Genomic DNA, 21,178 nt, shown 5'->3' with positions numbered 1-21,178 from the left:
TGTTATTATTATTCCTCACACGGTCGCAAGACGACATGTACATGAATCTGGCATGGTGAGCTGGAACCTGCTTATGTCAGCTGTCACCGCTTACGTCACGAAGTACCGCAACAGCCAATAGGAAAATTCAACTGCAGTAGCCACCGTTCAACCTGAAGAGGACAGCACTCAGACGTTTTTACACCATATATTGTAGAATTAAAACACTTTATACACAAATGTCAAAAAAAATTACTTGAATCAATGACCAGTACTAATAAAGCCCCATGCTTACAGATCATTAACTAAAAAAAGTTGGTTTAGGGTTTAGTTACCCTTTAAAGGTTATTATGGTTGCAAAGAAGTATATTCACATATGTTACTGTGCATACAATTCTGCATTAAATTATGAAATTCAGAATTTCTATTCAAATTTCTTCAAAGTTTTATTGTAGTAGCCTATTCATTTTTGCTTCCAAATCTTGGAAACAGAAACGGTTAATCCATCTAAATAATCTTTTAAGTGCCATCTTTCCTCAAGTACAAGGATGCTGTGTGTGTGTGCGTGCGTGCGTGCATGTGTGTTATTTTTTGTCTGATCAACAGAGAAGCCTTGAGAAATTGATTTTATCCACAAATCTACTACACTATAAAAGAGAAAGTCGCCATCTAGTGTTTGTTTGAGGAAGGAATATAGCAATTCCAGGCCTCAACACATGAATCAGAATTATAAACCCAGGAGTACAGTTTATAATCTTGAAGTACAGATTACAAAAGAGTGATTGTGCAAAGATTATTGGTGCTGGAAAAATAGTATTTACTGGCTTGGCAAAAAAATAAATAAATAAAAAAACATGTTTTGTGGCAACCCTGTTTCATTCAAAACAAGGGTTGACAGTGGGTTCAACATCTCAAATAAAACATCTCAACATCTAAAAATTATTATCACCAATTTGGATCTTGGATCTTCCCCATCTCTAAATAAATATATTTTGACCTAGCTGGCTACAGTCTGACAGCCCACACATACTTCCTTCTCCAGCAAGTCTTTCAATGTACAAAACAGCTTTTGTGACAGGACAAAGATGCCAATGTACTTCATTGTGTCATGCTTGTTTCCCATCTCTCTTTTTGGGCGGAAAACTGGAACGAAGGCTGGCAGACGATATGCTGAAATTCACTCCACGTTTACCCCTACCCCGGCTATCACAAATGTGTTCAAGTGCAGCTCAGCATGACATGGAGAAGAGTCTTTTCTTTCAGCATTTCCTTATTTATCTGACACCAGAACTCTGCAGGGGGGTGAGGGATGCTCTGGGGCGTTTTTCTTTTCTTTTTTTTTTTTTAAAAGTTCATTGAAGACCATGAAGATTTTCAAAGAGAACCCCTGAACCAAATTCTCCAATTCAACATATTATTAGCCCACAGCCAGAGAATACACAATAAACAGAGTGGCCTGCAATAAAAACCGCAAATATCATGTGTTTGTGTTTGTTTTAGAAAGGTTAATAGTATCAGATGTAGACACATTTCTACAGAATCACACTGAACTTTTCATTTAGACACTCTTATTAGACTGTCTTTGTTCAAGGGCAAGAGCTGATGGATATCTAGGATGATATTTGTTGACTGTGTGGAAACATTATTGAATATGACCTGAACCTTAAAATGTGAAGATCACTTTTACCCCCAAGAATACACATACAGTTAGATGCATATTCTTTATAACATTACTTGTTTTGTCAATTAAAATATGTAATTATAGGATAGATGGTCTATGTTTCCCAACCTTGGGTTGTCCTGTCACTGTAAAAACTCCCAGAGGTGGGGGACTCGAGTTACATGACTTGACTCGAATCTGACTCGAGCCACAAATTTAAAAGGATAGTTCACCCAACAATGGAAATTCTCTCATCATTTACTCACCCTCATGCAATCCCAGATGTGTATGACTTTCTTTCTTCTGCAGAACACCAACTAAGATTTTTAGAAGAATATCTCAGCACTGTCGGTGCATACAATGCAAGTGAATGGTGACCTGACCTTTCAAGCTTCAGAAATCAAATATAGGGAGCATAAAAGTAATCCATATCACTCCAGTGGTTAAATCCATGTCTTCAGAAGTTGTATGATAGGTGTGGGTTAGAAAAAGATACATATTTAAGTCATTTTTTGGTCATTGAATCATTTCAAAGTTTTATTGTAGAAGTCATTTTTGCTTCCAAATCTTGGAAAACAGAAACTGTTAATCCATCTTAATAATATTTTAAGCAATGTCTTTCCTCATGTACAAGGTTGCTGTGTTTTTGTGTGTGTGGAGGAAGGGGGGGGGGGTTAAATGGTTTACTAGGACTTTCTTTTAGGTTACAAACTGGTAATTACAAGGGTATTATGCTATAAATGTGGTTTATGAGGACATTTCTAGTGTCCCCATAATTCAAATAGCTTAAAAAAAAAAAAAATTTTGAAAATGTAAAAATGCAGAAAGTTTTATGTGAGGGTTAGGTTTAGGGGTAGGGTTAGGGGATAGAATCTATAGTTTGTACAGTATAAAAATCATTATGTCTATGGAGAGTCCTCATAAGGATAGCCTCACCAACGCGTGTGTGTGTGTGATCAACAGAGAAGCCTTGAGAAATTGATTTTTTCCTCAAATCTACTACACCTTAAAAGAGAAAGTCACCATCTAGTGTTAATTTGAGGCATCCACACATGAATCTGAATTATAAATCCAGGAGTACAGTTAATAATCTTGGAGTACACATTTGAAAAGAGTGATTGTGCAAAGATTATTGGTGCTGGAAAAATAGTACTTATTTGCTTTTTTTCTTTAAAAAAAACCCCAACATGTTTTATGTCAACCCTGTTACATTCAAAACCAGGGGTGACAGTGGGTCTCAAATAAACATCGAACATCTCAAATAAAACATATCAACATCTAAAATTATTATCACCAATTTGGATCTTCTCCATCTCTGAATGAGTCAATTTTGACCTAGCTGGCTACAGTCTGACAGCCCACACATACTTCCTTCTCCAGCAAGTCCTTCAATGTACAAAACAGCTTTTGTGACAGGACAAAGCTGCCAATGTACTTCATTGTGTCATGCTTTTTTCCCATCTCTCTTTTTGGGTGGCAAACTGGAACGAAGGCTGGCAGACGATATGCTGAAATTCACTCCACGTTTACCCCTACCCCGGCTATCACAAATGTGTTCAAGTGCAGCTCAGCATGACATGGAGAAGAGTCTTTTCTTTCAGCATTTCCTTATTTATCTGACACCAGAACTCTGCTGGGGGGAGAGGGATGCTCTGGGGCATTTTTTTATATTTTTTTAAAGACACTGAGGACAGTTCATTGAAGACCGTTAATATATTTAAAGAGAACCCCTGAACCAAATTCTCCAATTCAACATTATTGATTATTAGCCCACAGCCAGAGAATACACAATGAACAGAGTGGCCTGCAATAAAAACCGCAAATATCATGTGTTTGTGTTTGTTTTAGAAAGGTGTAAAGGGGTTAATGAAAAGGAGGAGGCAACAACCGGCTTAACAATATAAATAATATTTAATAATAAACTGAACCAAATAGACAAACACACACACAGGTGTCGGGCAGCTGCCCGTAAATATCTCTCTCTGTCGCACTGCCGTCTCCAGTCGGCCCGTATCATGCCACATTCCTCCCCCGTTCTCTCAGGCCAGGGAGCATAAAAGTATCCATTTCACTCCAGTGATTAAATCCATGTCTTCAGAAGCGATATGATAGGTTGGGTTAGAAAAATATAAATATTTAACCACTGATTTATTTTTGCTATAAATCACCACTTTCACCTTCACATTCTGAAAGTAAAAGTTGAGATTTATGGTAAAAAATGTATTTACATATTTATCTGTTTCTCAATCAAAGTGATTGCATATCTTCAGAAGACATATATTAAACAACTGGAGTCAGGTGGATTACTTTTATGTTCCCTTTATTTTATTTTTGGAGCTTGAAAGGTCGGGTCAGCATTGCATTGAAAGAACCTATGACTCGAGACTTGACTTATACTTGAAGTGGACTCGGCAATTACTTACATTTTTTTTATGTTTTGTGCTTTTATGACTAGGAATAAAACAACATTTATATATATATTTATATGTACAGTACTGTGTTTCACAAAAGCTTTTGTCTTAAGATGGTTATTTATATCTTCCGCTTTAGTGTGTCAATAGGAAATATACAATAAATATATACAGACTCCAAATCATTACTTTTGCAAATAAAAAAGATTAGAATAGAAGTACAGGGAGCCCTGTACAGAGGTCATGTCCCCCACAAGGCCCCCCACTGAACATCGTTCAGATTACATGGAGTTAATTAACAGAGGTTCGGGAGGAGCATGTTAATATTAATCTGACAAATCACAGCCAATGAGCAGGAGTATATAAGCCGCTGATTACCTGCTTCCTGTGACAACTCTCCCGACAAGTGGGTACCCTCCTCAAGCCAGTATGATGTCTGAACTGGATCTCTTTCCCTCCGACGAGGAACTCTTCAACTCTCCCATCAATGCTTCATCGCAGCCATCCGATTCCGGCAGACACTTCTCTGTTCAATGCTGTTATCGATCTGGCTGCTCCAAGCTGAGGACGCAGAGCTTCTCACTCAGCAACTCCAAGACGTAGGAATCGGCCCTCTCCTCCACTGTCCAGATCACTCAGATATTCAACCTCTGCAGACCACCCAACTATACCAGTCATATCAAAATGGACTGTTAATAAACTTCGCCAAGCTCTAGCCACTTCTAACATCCACTTTTCAAAATCCAATGATATGATTTATATGTCTCTTCCCAACATGACATTCCTCCTACCTCTAAAACCCTTCAAAATATGATAACCAAATCTTTACCTTTTACCAGTTCCTCTAGACACAAAGCTCCAGGTCGCAAACACTCCACCCGCTCACAACCCTACGTGGTTTCAGGTACAGGCCATTTCTCACTAATCAAACTTCCATCCCGTATAAGGCCTTCAGCCAGTGTGGCGTCAGTGTCAGGCCAAGTGCCTAGCAAGCCACCACCTCTACTTTCTCTCCCATTCCATCCTCCGCTCACTTCGCTCCAAACCACCGGGCACCCTGATGCAGAAGTCTGCCCACCACCACCGCTTGGAGTATCACCAACCTCAGAGGCTCTAAATCCTTTCTACTCAACTAGCCTCCCCCAGCTCTCTCCCCCTGTCCTACCCTTGGGCTTTTGAAGTGGAATCGAGCACGAGGCTGCCTCCGCTAACGACAAACGCTCCAGCTCAATGTTTACTTTTTCAAGCTCCTCTGCCCTCACTCTATCATGCCGCACCAGGTGTGAGCCGGCTCCGCCCCCACTCCTTCTCGGCACCCTCCTACTTTCACACTCTATACAGCAATGCCTCTAGCTATTCCCCTAAATGCCATGGAACCTTCGCAAGTGTCCAGTAATCTCTGGACCAAGATTTTGTCAGGTGCAGATATAGACCTTTCTGCTCGCCTCTCTCTCTCTCTACCCCACCAACAAGCTGTTATGCCTTTTAGATTGCGCCGACTTTTCAGTAACGTTAAAAAAAAACAAAAATAACCTCCACTCATACGCTCTCCTTGGCATAATTCTGTATTTCCTTCAGCCGTTATTCAGTACAGAAGTTATTTGCTCTGTGTTTCCACACAGATGACGTGAACTAAATGATTGCATGGCGATCATTGCAGAGCTCTCTCTATTTCGGCGGCAGTAATTTCTACACCTACCCTAAATGTTCTTCGCCAAATGCACTGTTGGATATGCGCAGTGGAACCAGTGTCCATACTGGGCAGCCCTCGACTTAGATCTCCATAACAGAGTTTTCCTGGGCTGCCACAGCATTTCCTGTGCAGTATTTAGATCATCAGACCATCAAACTGATCTATGCCCTCTCATAAATTCTAACCTTCCCACTAGGTCAGCCCAAAGATCCAAAAATTCTACCAGCTATGTCCCATGCCCCTCCAAAATCCTTCCTCTAGATCAACCAGATTGCGATTTTAGAGGAAGGGTAGTTAGAGTTTCAACCGGCACACAAGTTTGCAAAAACTTCAATGAGTTTGGTTGCCCTAGGCAACCCTGTAATTTCCTGCATGTCTGTTCCCATTGCGGTGGCGCGCATGTCGGCCCTATCTGCCTAGTATCGAAACCTTATATTTCAGCACTCCTGTCAATATTTCTTCTCTTGCTAAAGAACTTGCAAACCATACCGATGCCCAATTTACAAAAACTACCTCCTGAATGGTTTAAAATCTGGCCTCAACCCATCAACAAGGGCCATTCTCGTGCCCCCGAAATCATGCCGTTTCTAAGACATCTCATTTGGATTTTAGCCTATAACCAATTCATAATCACTGCTAAACACATACCAGGATCAAAGAACCAAATTGCTGACTCCCTTTTATGCTCGTTTCGAGAGCACTCACGGCTGACAGAGGATATACAGAGGATGGTTCACTCTCTGTCTCTGTTGCGGATGTAACCCGATCCTTCCGACGGGTGAACATCCGTAAAGCCGCTGGTCCATACAGCATTCTGGGCCACGTCATCAGAGCGTGCGTGAACCATTGTGCCTGTACAAAAGCAATCAAAGATCACTTGTTTAAATAACTGGCTTCCTGTTGCTCTGACCCCCATCATCAGCAAATGCTTTGAGAGGCTAATCAGAGATTACATCTCCTCGATGCTGCCCACCTCTTTGGACCCATTGCAGTTTGCCTACCGCAACAACCGCTCCACTGATGATGCCTTTGCATCTACAATACACACTGCTCGCTCCCATATGGAAAAAAGGTACACATATGTGAGAATGCTGTTTGTACAGCTTAGCATTCAACACCATAGTGCCCTCCAAGCTTGATGTGAAACTCCGGGCTCTGGGCTTAAACAGTTCGCTGTGCAGCTGGATCCTGGACTTCCTGTCAGGCAGACATCAGGTGGTTAGAATGGACAGCAACGTCTCCTCATCACTGACCCTCAACACTGGAGCCCCACAGGGCTGTGTTCTCAGCCCAATCCTGTATTCCCTATACACACATGACTGTGTAGCAACACATAGCTCCAATGCCATCATTAAGTTTGCTGACAATACGACGGTGGTAGGTCTGATCACTGACAATGATGAATCAGCCTACAGAGAGGATGTGCACACTCTGACATGTAATAGCACTGCCCACAACCGCAAAGACCTTCAAAGGGTGGTGCGAACTGCCAGAAACATCAACGGAGGTGAGCTTCCCTCCCTCCAGGACAAATATAACAGGCGGTGTGTGAAAAAGCTTGGAGGATCATCAGAGACTCCAGCCACCCGAGTCATGGGCTGCTCTCACTGCTACCATCAGGCAGGCGGTATCGCAGCATCAGGACCCGTACCAGCCGACTACATGACAGTTTCTTCCCCCAAGCAATCAGACTTCTTAACACTTGATCTCTCACGACCAATAATCAGCACTGCACTTTATTAATCTATTATCTCACACTGGACTGTCATAATAATATTCTCCACAATAGAACTACAGCATATATATATATATATATATATATATATATATATATATATATATATATATATATATATATATATATATATATTGTTTTATATACTTTTTTATTTTTATTTTTATTGTATGTGCACTATATTGTGTGTTTTACTTGCATCATTTTTCAGATAGATCTTAGACATGTATGTATAATAGAGATAATTCATAATTTCTGTGGGAAAAATAAATAAGCAATATATCCTGTCATTAATTCTGTTTTGTAATGCGACCTGACTTGACTCTTAGCAGGAAAGGACTCGACTTGACTTGCTTGAAGTAAACCAATGACTTGACTTGACTACTGTACCTGAAACTTGTCTCGAGACTTGAAGGCAAGGACTTGAGACTTGAGACCAGTGGCAGCGGTTTATGTACAATTATGTATAATATATTGATTTACTATTTAATTATTTTTTCAAAACTTTTTTTTTTCTTTAATTTATATATTGTATGCCTTAATTTTAAACTGAATATTATCATACATTTCATAAACAATAGGCACATTTAGGTTAATTAATATAAGTAGCCTTATATAATTGTATTGTATTTAAAAATAAATACAATTTAAAATTAAGGTATCATGGTTACATTGTATATATGCATAAAGTGTGAGACACTAACTATATTAAATTGTATGAGATGTAATTTTGCGATTGTCAAATATGTCCTTTTTCCAGAGCACTAGATCTATGACCATTTTCAAGCTCTACTGAAGTTACAATGCCTTTAGGAAACAGCCCAAACTTTTAAGATGATTCGTACCATCGTTTCTATGATATACCTAATCGGGCTTATGAACCTTTTGGGAAACAAGGCAGACACATACTGAAGAGACAAGCACACTGCATCTTAATAAGGCATATATTTTCCTTGTTGTGTCTGAATGCTAGGGTAGGTCAACTGCCTTACTCTGCCATACGCAAACGCCACCCCTGCTTGAGATTGCTTATTTGCGACTTGCTCCCACCTCTGCAAACTCCCCTATTAATACAAAAATAGCAAACTAAACATTTCAACAATTAGTTTATACAAACAGCTGTTTTTCACAAAGTCTTATTGTTGCTCATTGTCCTCAGCTTGCAACACTAATGGCACTTTTCCACTGCATGTTACTGTTTGGTTCTGTTCGACTCTACTCGCTTTACTTTTCTGAGTAGCTGACTAGCTCATTTTGGTGCATAAAGCAGTTGTTGCATGGTGATTTTACACAAGTGTAACAGTTAAATTGGCCTGGTTGTTTTAGAAGCAAGCTTTCCAGTAGCTGGTCAACTAAATAAAGTGAAGCTTTCAAGCAGAGTATAGTGTGCGGCCAACAGCTGAGACACTTCCTGAAAGATTTTTCGTTTTGCATCGTTTCTTTCATCGCTAACGAGAGGAAAATCTGCACCTCGTTTATTGCCCACGGCGTAGTTTTGCGCATCAATGTACAAATGATACTGCTATAGCTGTAGCTAACTTTAAAATTAGCGAGTTGGTGTCCCATGTCCCAAATCCAGTGATGCTAGTAGTGACGAATCTCTCTGACCAATCAGTGATCTGCAGGGTTTTGACGTCACATTTAGTATCGGCTCAGCTCGCCTGGAACCTCGACCGAGGTGATACTAAAAAAAGTACCTGGTACCAGGTACTATCCACAGTGGAAAACACCCAAAAAGCAAGCAGAGTCGAGTCCAGTTGTACCGTGCAGTGGAAAAGCCCCATAACATTTTCAGAAATGCCGCCTCCAAGCCTACATAAACCTTAGTTTGAACAATGCAGTCTGTTTACTTATCGATAGAGAGCGCCAAAAACAAACTATAAAACACCCGAAGAGGACAAATCCTATGGAGAAGCATAATACATTTTTTTTTTTTACATCCTTAAAAAGAAAGGTAGAGTGTGACTAAGTAGGTAATGTTTTCATATTTTATTTGCATTATAAAAATAATAAAAATCTATTGAAATATATATCAAGGGGTTGTGCGTAGCGGCACGGACGTTGTCTGATATAAGCCAGATACTATCGGTTTTAATAATAATCATGACTTTATAGTGATTTTGTGTATTTACAGTCAATTAAATGGCTAGTCAAATGTTCCAGTGTTATTATACTTGTGTAAATTAATGTCCAGTTTGCTGTTGATGTAGCACAAACACTGCATGGTATCTGTTACGTTTCTCAGCGCTGGTAAGGATGGACCAATCACAGTCGTTTGTGTGCTTACTGGGGAAAACACGTTTTAAAATACATTACTTTCTGGTTATTTCTGTGGCACGGATATGTGTATTTGTAAATTATATATTTTCCCCGCTTCAATCAATCTAAGCTATGCCTTTTAGTGTATGCTATAAATATCCATAGAAAAGGAATCAACATGAGATTTCGGTGTGGTCAAGCGCCCCCAAGAGGATGCTACTCTTCATGAAAGTTTTTAACCATCCACATGGGCGTACCAGTATATCATCACACTTAAAATACAACCTCGAAGAGTATCATGGTACGTGGATTCCATCTAACTTGTTGCCACCTGAGAAATGTTGACAACCTCTGCCTCTCATGTGTCTGAGAGAAAAGTACATCCGTAGGCGGTTTACAGGTAAGAAGTACGTTATTTCACGCATGTTTAGAATTATAAAGGCGTATGAGAGTATTTGACAGCTTTTGTGTCATGTTAGACTTTGGGGAGGCACTTGGCATGCATTGTTATTTTGGATTGTAGCTTGATATGAACGATAAAAGAGGTGATTTTTATAATAATTAGATGTGACTGAATCTCCTTGTTTGGACAATGGCCAATGTAATAATATTGCAATTATTACAGTTTGTCCCAGCAATATCTACTACTGCAAGCTCATGTATTTACTTTCAAATATTATTTTTGATAATGAAATACTGTAAAACAGCTATAATTTTAAAATGAAACTACAATGTTTGTTTGGTGTCAGTATGTCAGAGAAATTGTACTTTGCCATAAGTGTCAATCAAATAATGCAATTTATTCAGAGAGAAATGCAACTTAGTGGTTTCTCAATCTCCTGACAGTTTATCTGATTCATGGGCTATCGGCCAATCAATCTAGTGTATTGATTTGTTGTGTTTGCTGTTTTCATTGTTTTTATCAGGGTTTCTCCCTCTGTTTTTTATAGTGTGATGTCGGAAATGCAATAGACCTATAAAAAGGGTAACTTGTTTTCCCCAGGGACTAAAATAGTTATAACAGCAGGTATGCAGCAATAAAGCAGGTTTTAAGAGCAACATGTAGGAGAACAGGCATCGTGTGGCACAGCGAACAGCAGTGGACTCTATTATTCTGTAAGTGCACTTGGAAACAAGACACCTGAGCCACGGACTCCTTCCTCCCCCACCCATGACATCACACTCTTATCTGCTGCCAAATACAAAGCTGCATTTAGCTTGCAGTAATCACCTATCATGCGCTGGAGATGCATGAAGTTTCAGGTGTGCTTTTGGGACGTCTGGTTTGTGTACGGTAATATGCTGAAATAATGGATCTATGAACTCTGCTGAATTGGAGTTCTCAAGAGATAAGGTAAGGTATCATCCAAGGAGTTTTATAAAATGTGAGGTACTATAGGAGGTATGCTTCCTGTAAGTGTTACGAAAGAACTACTGCTCAATTTGCTATATATCCTTATGAATATTTATAAAGTAGGATTGGACATTAAACATTATTAAAACCAAGCAGCAGACACCGTTTTAGTAGTAATGCCTGTGTTCTTTGTAAATGACCTGCAATCATTTTTAATTTTACCTTCAATTCAAGTACGAAGTATTGCCTTAGCCAAACCAGCAGTTTAAAGGGTTAGTTCACCCAAAAATGAAAATTCTCTCATCATTAACTCACCGTCATCCCACCCCAGATGTGTATGACTTTCTCTCTTCTGCTGAACACAAACAAAGATTTTTAGAAGAATATCTCAGATCTGTAAGTCCATACAATGCAAGTGAACGGTGACCAGATCTCCAAAAGCTCCAAAAAGGAGATACTGTCTGCATAAAAGTAATCCATATGACTCCGGTTTAATCAATGTCTTCTGAAGTGATCCAGTTGATTTTGTGTGAAAACAAAGCAAAATAAAAAGTATTTTTCACTGTACATCTTGACTCCTTGGCGATCATGATTTCAAGCTCGATTACACTTCCAATAGCGCCATCTCGCGATCTGTGCATGCATCAAGCACCAGTAAGTTTAACTGAACTTGAAATCATGATCTTGCCAAGAGAATGCAATGGCAAAATGTACAGGGAAAAGGGAGTTATACTGTGATCTGTTCTCAAACAAAACCACCTGGATTGCTTCAGAAGACATTGATTAAACTACTGGGATCTTATGAGTTCTGGTCGCCATACACTTGAGTTATTGTTCTAAAATCTTTGTTTGTGTGCAGGAGAAGTAAGTCATACACATCTGGGATGGCATGAGGGTGAGTTAATGATGAGAGTATTTTCATTTTTGGTTGAACTATCTCTTTAAGGCCTATCAGCAAGGTATTGTGTGCTGGAATCAGGGCATGCATGAGAGAGCCTGAGTTTACAAGCTAGAACTATGTTGCACATCATAGGTGGTTGACATTTGAAGGGTTAGTTCACCCAAAATTAAAATTCTGTCATCATTTTTTGACACATAGGTTGTATGACTTATTTTTTGTTTTGGAATCTAAAAGGAGATATTTGGCAGAATGTACTGTCAGCCTCAATCACCAATCACTTTCATTATATGAAAAAGATGCAATTAACTTAATGTTGAATGATGCTCTGAGTCTCTTACATTCTGCATTCTTACTACTGGAAAAACAAACATGAAGCTTGGACATTCATCTCGGATGCCTAATTTTCTGATCCACAGAAGAAATAAATGTATACTGTTTGGGGATGACATAATGATAAGTAAATTATGGAATGGCATCATTTTCATTTTTGGGTGAACCCTGTAAGCATACCATTTTTAAAAATTAGATAAAGTTAAACAATTAACTAATAGACAAGTAAATTGTTTGGTCCTCTTGGCAAAAAATAAATAAAAATAAAATAAAGAAACAAATATGATATGATAATTATACAGTTGAAGTCAGAAGTTTACATGCACTTAGGTTGAAGTCATTCAAACTCACAGATTTAATATTAGCAAACCATAGTTTTGGCAAGTAGTTTAGGACATCTACTTTAGTAATTTTTCCAACAATGGTTTACAGACAGATTGTTTCGCTTTTAATTGACTATATCACAATTCCAGTTGGTCAGAAGTTTACATGCACTTAGTTAACTGTGCCTTTAAGCAGCTTGGAAAATTCCAGAAAATGATGTTAAGCCTTTAGACAGTTAGCCAATTAGCTTCTGATAGGAGGTGTAATGAATTAGAGGTGGACCTGTGGATGAATTTTAAGGCCTACCTTCAAACTCAGAGCCTCTTTAAATTAAAGTCTGGTTCATCCTTGGGAGCAATTTACAAACACCTGATGGAACCATCTGTACAAAGAATAGTAAGCAAGAATAAACACCATGGGACCACACAGCCATCATACCGCTCGGGATGGAGATGCATTCTGTCTCCTAGGGATGAACGTAGTTTGGGGCAAAAAGTGCAAATCAATAACCAGAACAACATCAATGGACCTTGTGAAGATGCTGGAGCTAACAGGTAGACAAGTATCTATATCAACAGTAAAATTAGTCCTATATTGACATAACATGAAAGGCTGCTCAGCAAGGAAGAAGCAAATGCTCAAACTCCCATAAAAAGCCAGACTACAGTTTGCAAGTGCACATGGGGAACATATTACTTTTTGGAGAAATTTCCTCTGATGAAACAAAAATGTACTGTTTGGCCATAATGACCATCTTTATGTTTGGAGGTAAAAGTGTGAGGCTTGTAAGCTGAAGAATACCATCCCAACCGTGAAGCATGGGGGAGGCAGCATACCTCCAAAGTTGTGGCAAAATGGCTTAAGCACAACAAAGACAAGGCATTGGAGTGGCCATCACAAAGCCCTGACCTCAATCCGAAGAACTGAAATAGTGTGTGCAAGTAAGGCGGCCAAAAAACCTTACTCAGTTATACCAGTTCTGTCTGGAGGAATGGACCAAAATTACAGCAAATTATTGAGAGAAGCTTGTGGAAGGCTAACCAAAATGTTTGACCCAAGTTAAACAATTTAAAGGCAATGCTACCAAATACTAACAAAGTGTATGTAAACTTCTGACCCACTGGGAATGTGATGAAAGGAATAAAAGCTGAAATAAATCATTCTCTCTACTATTATTCTGACATTTTACATTCTTAAAGTAGTGATCCTAACTAGGGCTGCATGATTTGGGAAAAAAGTCATATTGCGATTATTGAGGTTAATATTGCGATTTAATAAACAAATGGTATCATGAGTCAACTTGCTTGGTTATCAAGGAAAATGCTCAAATAGATTACTGATAATGCTGAAACGTGTATTTTTCAACTCAAACATACAAACTAGCAACAACAACAACTGTAAATGCACAGTGTTTTCAAATTAAAATATTTTTACAAAATTAAATAATATCTTTGCATTACTGCAAACTTGTTATTTTCTCAATATTACACATTAAATAAAATAGAACAATAAATAAGAACATACACATTTTCACGAAAATAAGATTGTCCAAACAAACAGGGACATTTAAGCAGGATGTAACATGTACTTTGTATAAACTCTTTTGAAAAGGAAACTGTTGTTGTTGTGTATATATACACACACACGCACATTTTATTGTTGTAATTTTAATGTTATATTTCACATAAGATTGATCTTATGATGATCTCATCAATGATGCTACACGTTGCGAGCTGCAGACAGCGGGGTGAGAGATGACTTTGCCCTCCATTGTTAGTAAGCACGTTTAATATAACCTTTTAAGTCGGGGCACAAACTGAATAATCATTTAAGAGCTAATGATTAATCGTTGCAATGGGCGAATAGTCGAATAATTGTGCTAATCTTCTTTAGATTAATCGATTGTCAAAATAATCATTAGTTGCAGCCCTATTTCTGACACAGCCCTGAACATGTTGTTCCTCATTTTAATTTTATCTGTGCTTCAATTGCAGCACAAACATCCATAGGAAATCACATTACACTAATCACTTTCAATATTTACGCAAACTCAAAGGCCCCACAATCCTCTTGTCGATTCCAATCAAAGTCTTGACGCTTAACAATCATCTCATAATTCATATGATTATATTATATACAGTATTTAATAAAAGATGGTCCCATATGTATCCCCAGAGGTCTGGGCAAGCCTTGAATATAGTGACCCTAGAACTGCCCCTGCTTTGCACAAGACATAATGCAAGGCAAAAAAACTAAAAAATTAAGCTTACCCTAGTCTAGGCCATTTCATGTAGAATGTCTGTGGGGGCCTGCTTTACTTAAGCTTGAGAACCCCTGCTGTAGGCTGTTGTTTAGAATGAGCTGATGTCAGAGAAAGAGGTTTCCATAAAGATTTCAGCTGGGAGGAAATCTATATTTGATCTCCTTTGTACTTGTCACATGTGCAGCAAAGTGACGTTTCATTGCTTGTTGTAATACTGTATGTGATGAAACAACTTCCCTTTCAAATTGTTGTGCACTTTGTTGTGCTGCTGTGCACTTACAATACAACATTATGAAAGGAACCCAGATGAGCTCTGCCACTCCAAGGTGTGGTGCTCCGTTTCTCCTTTCCTGTTCTGACAGGTGTATTCAGATGAAGTTTTAGTATTAGATGTATATGAATGATTCTCATGAAATCTGGCAAGATTTCCATGCGATGGACATTAGGCCATGTCTTATCAATGCTTTACTTGCCTGCCATGTATTGCATTTAAATTATTTGAATTCTAATAATTATACATATTATATTTATAAATAGTTAACTATAATTATTTAATAATTATATATTGAATTAATATTATTTTGGGGGCTTTCTTGACAAATATGTATTCATGTGATTAATTGCTATTAATTTAATTAATGAATTGGCTGGTCATAAAGTTAACTTGATTAAACAATTTTATCGATTGACTACCCTAAAAATAAGTGTGCGAGAAATGTCATTGTCATTACTCTAATGCAAAAAAATATGATATAGTAGTTACTGTAATTTTCTAACTACGATAATGTAAGTAAAACAGTCATTAAAACGTTTGGAGGCATCAGGATAATGATACATCCCAAAGATGCTCTATTGGGTTGAGATCTGGTGACTGTGGGGGCCATTTTAGTACAGTGAACTCATTGTCATGTTCAAGAAACCAATTTGAAATGATTCGAGCTTTGTGACATGGTGCATTATCCTGCTGGAAGTAGCCATCAGAGGATGGGTACATGGTGGCCATAAAGGGATGGACATGGTCAGAAACAATGCTCAGGTAGGCCGTGGCATTTAAACGATGCCCAACTGGCACTAAGGGGCCTAAAGTGTGCCAAGAAAACATCCCCCACACCATTACACCACCACCACCAGCCTGCACAGTGGTAACAAGGCATGATGGATCCATGTTCTCATTCTGTTTACGCCAAATTCTGACTCTACCATCTGAATGTCTCAACAGAAATCGAGACTCATCAGACCAGGCAACATTTTTCCAGTCTTCAACTGTCCAATTTTGGTGAGCTCTTGCAAATTGTAGCCTCTTTTTCCTATTTGTAGTGGAGATGAGTGGTACCCAATGGGGTCTTCTGCTGTTGTAGCCCATCCGCCTCAAAGTTGTGCGTGTTGTGGCTTCACAAATGCTTTGCTGCATACCTCGGTTGTAACGAGTGGTTATTTCAGGCAAAGTTGCTCTTCTATCAGCTTGAATCAGTCGGCCCATTCTCCTCTGACCTCTAGCATCAACAAGGCATTTTCAGCCCACAGGACTGCCGCATACTGGATGTTTTTCCCTTTTCACACCATTCTTTGTAAACCCTAGAAATGGTTGTGCGTGAAAATCCCAGTAACTGAGCAGATTGTGAAATACTCAGACCGGCCCGTCTGGCACCAACAACCATGCCACGCTCAAAATTGCTTAAATCACCTTTCTTTCCCTTTCTGACATTCAGTTTGGAGTTCAGGAGATTGTCTTGACCAGGACCACACCCCTAAATGCATTGAAGCAACTGCCATGTGATTGGTTGATTAGATAATTGCATTAATGAGAAATTGAACAGGTGTTCCTAATAATCCTTTAGGTGAGTGTATATACTGTGTATATATACCCCCCCCATTTTCATTTTGGAGTTACTAATTACCTGATCATATACTTGACATGTTTCTGATGGAATACTAGACAACATAAAGCGACTTGCATGGACTTTCTATATGGATCTAGAATAACTGTAGAACACTTTAAATGACCTGGAATCAAATGTCAAAGGTAGAAATGTGTGAATGGAAAGTGGCTTTACTTTTACTTTTGGTTAGCAGAGGATAGGTAGCGCAAACTGAGTACATGAGAAGAGAATTAGTAGGTGGCATTATTATAGATGGCTGATTATCCTTTTGCCCGATCCTTCTTAAATATTGTATAATAGCACTGCTTTTATTTACTGAAAGCACTGAAAGAATGGATGGGCCAATAGATTACATGTCAGATTCTTTGTTTTGATTCGAAATAATTTCTGAGGAATTATTTTGATGCTTAAAGGAAAAGTATATACTGGATATTTAAAAAAATATTTACTCACCCTATGTTGTTCCAAACCACTAAGACTGTGTTTTTTCTGTAGAACACAATATGAGATGTTTTGTAGTATGTTCATGTGGTTGTTTGTAATACAAGAAGTGTATATTGACCAAAGGCTGAAAAAAATAATAAGAATTAAAAAAAACACTAAAGTGCAGGAATGTAATACCATTGTGTGAGGAACTGACTATTATTCACTAAAAATCGTTCCTCCTTTATCTTAGCTCTCAAATCTCATTCACTGTTCTGCATATTCAAAGTTTGGCTTGGTCTTTTCCTCACAAGGCTACCGTGTGGCTTCAGAAGACTTGAAACATAGAGTACAAGTCGAATTGACTACTTTTATGGTGCTTTAATGTTTTTTTTCTTTTCAAAGCTTTACAAACATAGTCAAACATAGTCAATGAACTGCCATTGTATGGGAAAGAGAGCACATCAATTTTTTTTGGCCAACAATTTTGCCTTTTGTGGTACATAAAAGGATATCAATCACATGAGTTTGGAGCAACAAGATGGTGAGTAAATTATGACAGAATTTATAATGGCTTGATACAGTAAATTATCCGCTTGCATAGAGCAGGGTGTTCCCATAATCAAGTCCGTCACATCACTTTGCTGCTGCATCTGTCTAATTACAGGCTGAGAATTAGGACTGAATTTTAACATGTCTTTCACAATGTCATTGGAAGGTGTGACTCACACTCGTGAAACTTTTTAAGGCCTGAAGTGCTATCTAGTAACAGCTGTTGTCAGTAGAAGCTCTAATTTGAATAAGTTATACATTTACTAGGGGTATTTGCTCTTACAAATGTATTCGTTTCTAAACACTTTTTTTATAAACTGTAGAAAGGTACATCAATATTTTTGTTGATTCCTTTTGATGTTCCCGCTTTGGACTGTTTTGTTGCATTTTTCATTCTGTTTTGTTTTTTTATTATCTTTGCAGTCAACACAGTCATGAAACTTAGTCCTTGTCAAGTTCCATTATATGTAAGTATCCTCTCTGCTTATTTCGCATTCTTCATAATTTGTTCAGTCAAATCTTATATAGGCTGGATGTATTTACAGTTTAATTTCATTCCACAGATAAAGATTTTTTGTTTTCAAATAAAATTCAAATGAAGTGCAATGCCATATGAGTGGAATCTGATCAAATACCATGCATGACATGTTAAAGTAAACCTGGTTGCTTTTGTTTGGTACCAGTGCAAAAATGCCAGGAAAGCACATGATGTAACTGCTCTTAAAGCAATGTTTACACGGAGCAAACTCCACCACAAGAATTACGTTGGTAATGCATAACTAGAAGTTCATCCACATAGAAAAATGGGCTGGGCGATATGTCTTCAGCAATTATATCGCGATATTTCTTAGCAAATTGACGATATTCTATATGTATCTTGATAATTAGGTTTTTGCTCTAAATAAATAAATAAATAAAAAAACACTTTTATGTTATTTCAGAGGAACCATAATTTCATCTAAACAGCCATTATAGCCATGTAGAATTAATATTTAAAAGGCATTAAATAAAAATCTATTATAAAGTGATGAAGGTGTGTTTCCCGCAGTTTTTCACTAAATTAACACAAGGGAGAGTAAAATAATTGTCATTGATTTGCTCTATACTTCTATTTAAGATACAATCATATATGGAAGCGTGATTAAAATCTTATTTACCTTAATTTATTTGTTCTAAAACATTGTTCTTTTTGAATGAACAAGGCGTGTCACGAGATGAATATTGCATAGTACTAAATTATTACTGTGGAACCCAGTCAAGTTTATTACTATAATATAATACTGAATTATTATTATTTTCAGGAACATATTTTTTTAAGATAAATTAATATATTTCTGTCCTATTTACTTCACCCTCAACTAGGGTTTTTATTTTGACCCTGAATTGTGTTTATTTCTCCTTCACCAGGAGCTTTTATTATGAAACTGAAAATGCCGTGTTTGTTTGATAGTTATGAGTTTTGCTTCTTTTGAACCGCTGTCAAACTCTCCTTGCTGTTCTGCGTTTGTATATTTGTATAATAACTTTAGAGTGGTTACTAATGTTTGGAATTGCACGAGTGCTTGAAAGGGCAGTACCTCACAATACAGTTGGACTGCGCTAATACACAGATCGGCAAGTCGCAGGTTCATTCTGAAGCGCACACAGACGGGCTGACTGGGTCTAAAAAGTGGCCCTGGACTTTCTGGCCCAGAGCAGCTGACCAAACCCATCCCCCAACACACCACACCATAACATACAGACTCATTGATTTCATTTTCCGGCTCAATTTCACATTTTTGTTTTGGAAAAAAAATTAATTTCTATTGACTTCTAGTCATGACAACGGGCTCCACCAGTGCAAAAATGTTCATAACTTTACAATATATAAAACCACTAAATGTGGTAAGTGGATTTTTTTAGAGAAAGCATTAAAAATATGCTTTTATTCCCCAACATACAGATGTTAGGTTCAAATGTACATGAAAGTACAAGGGAAAGTGTTTATTTTAGGTTTTGTGACAAGTCAGCATTTCTTCAAAGATCTTAATCACCTTTCAATCTTTTTCTAGAAGTGAAATAAACTATTGTCTTAGTTAATATGAGGTTGTGGAAATGACACGTATAATAATAATATATTGTATACAGTATGTATATATACTGTAGCTCTACAAGCTCATAAAATGTTAATGTTATAAATTAAAACAAAGTTGGCCAGTATATGTACATAATAAAATATCAATATATGTAATTTTTTAAAAGTAAACATACCTACTTAAAGTGTAGATATTTGCTGATAATTAATTGCTCATATTTTTCCTGCAAGCTTTTTGCATCTTTATATCTGCAGTGTTTTAATTCCTTCCCCAGATTATTCTTGAGAAAGATTTAAAAACCCAATGCTTTGACAATCGCTGTTTCTGCTATCCTTTAAACAAAGTAAGACTCAAATAGCCACAAAGTTATATTTTTCATGAACTATTTTCTGCATTTTTATCAGGCGTGATCATTATTCAGCAAGCCACTTCAGCTCACAGTAATGGTTTACGGTATGAAAAATGGTATGTTAAAGACATATGTGCTGCTCGTAGCTTTACAGTGATATTGTTTACGCTGCTGTTATTGTATTTGTTGTAAGTTGCAGTTATTTTACATTTTGTGATTATTCAGAGCTCATCTTGTACTTTAATATGTTGTTTTAGGTTGTCACCATTATTGTGATTTGTATATCAAATATTGAGGTCCAATGCGAGGTACAGAAATGTTGCAAAACGGATGTGCGCTCTGGTGTGTAAGTAATTTCAAAATAAAAAAACATGACATTATTTCAAAATAAATGGGAGTGTTTATTAAACAATCACTCTGTAATGGGTTCCGTGCGGGCATGTCGGAGCTCAGGGCGGACGCCTATATCAGCTTGTATGACTGGCCGGTATTTGCGCAGTAGCGGGCCAGCCAAATTTACCCAGTGGCCCACGGTAAAACGCCTGGTGCTCCCGATGGCCAGTCTGTCCCAGCACACAGACCATGGTTATCTGTCTTTAATCGTACACTTGGGCAGTTAAATAATCACATATGTTCATATCTCCATTTAGATGTTATTTCAACATTCACAAGTTCCAAACCCATATGACTTTCTATCTTCTGTAGACAAAAGAAAAGAAAAAAAAAGATGTTAAGCAGAAGGTTAGACCCAGTCAACATGTATGGAAAAAGTGCAATGAAAGTGAATGGTGACCGATCAGCCACAACATTAAAACCTTCTGCCTAATATTGTGTAGGTCCCCCTCGTGCGCCAAAATAGCGCCATCCCGTATCTCTGAATAGCAATCTGAGATCTCCTTTTGTGATCCAAAACAGGGGTTGGAACTACATGAGGGTGAGGAAGTGACAATTTTTATTTTTGGGCAAACTCTATAACGAACGCAGCCCAAA

The 21,178-nt window shown here is 37.9% G+C and overlaps 1 protein-coding gene across 3 annotated transcripts in view; it reads left to right on the top strand.

Moving 5' to 3' along the window:
* The first annotated feature begins 10,018 nt into the window (after positions 1-10,018).
* The window catches only part of LOC127619215 (A-kinase anchor protein 13-like), a 102,761-nt gene continuing 91,601 nt past the window's right edge, over positions 10,019-21,178 (top strand). For 2 of the 3 annotated variants that reach the window (XM_052092036.1, XM_052092028.1), the window contains exons 1-2: positions 10,019-10,137; positions 18,188-18,231. In XM_052092036.1, coding sequence (XP_051947996.1) covers positions 10,098-10,137; positions 18,188-18,231 — 84 coding nt within the window. In that variant the 5' untranslated portion in view covers positions 10,019-10,097. Of the gene's footprint in view, positions 10,138-10,847; positions 11,092-18,187; positions 18,232-21,178 lie in introns of those variants that run through there. The other variant, XM_052092044.1, reaches the window with a different exon arrangement.

Source organism: Xyrauchen texanus, chromosome 2, assembly GCF_025860055.1.
Source record: "Xyrauchen texanus isolate HMW12.3.18 chromosome 2, RBS_HiC_50CHRs, whole genome shotgun sequence".
In the NCBI taxonomy this organism is placed as follows: Eukaryota; Metazoa; Chordata; class Actinopteri; order Cypriniformes; family Catostomidae; genus Xyrauchen; species Xyrauchen texanus.
The sequence above is the reverse complement of the archived record's forward strand: the minus strand, read 5'-3'. Positions and strand labels throughout refer to the sequence as shown.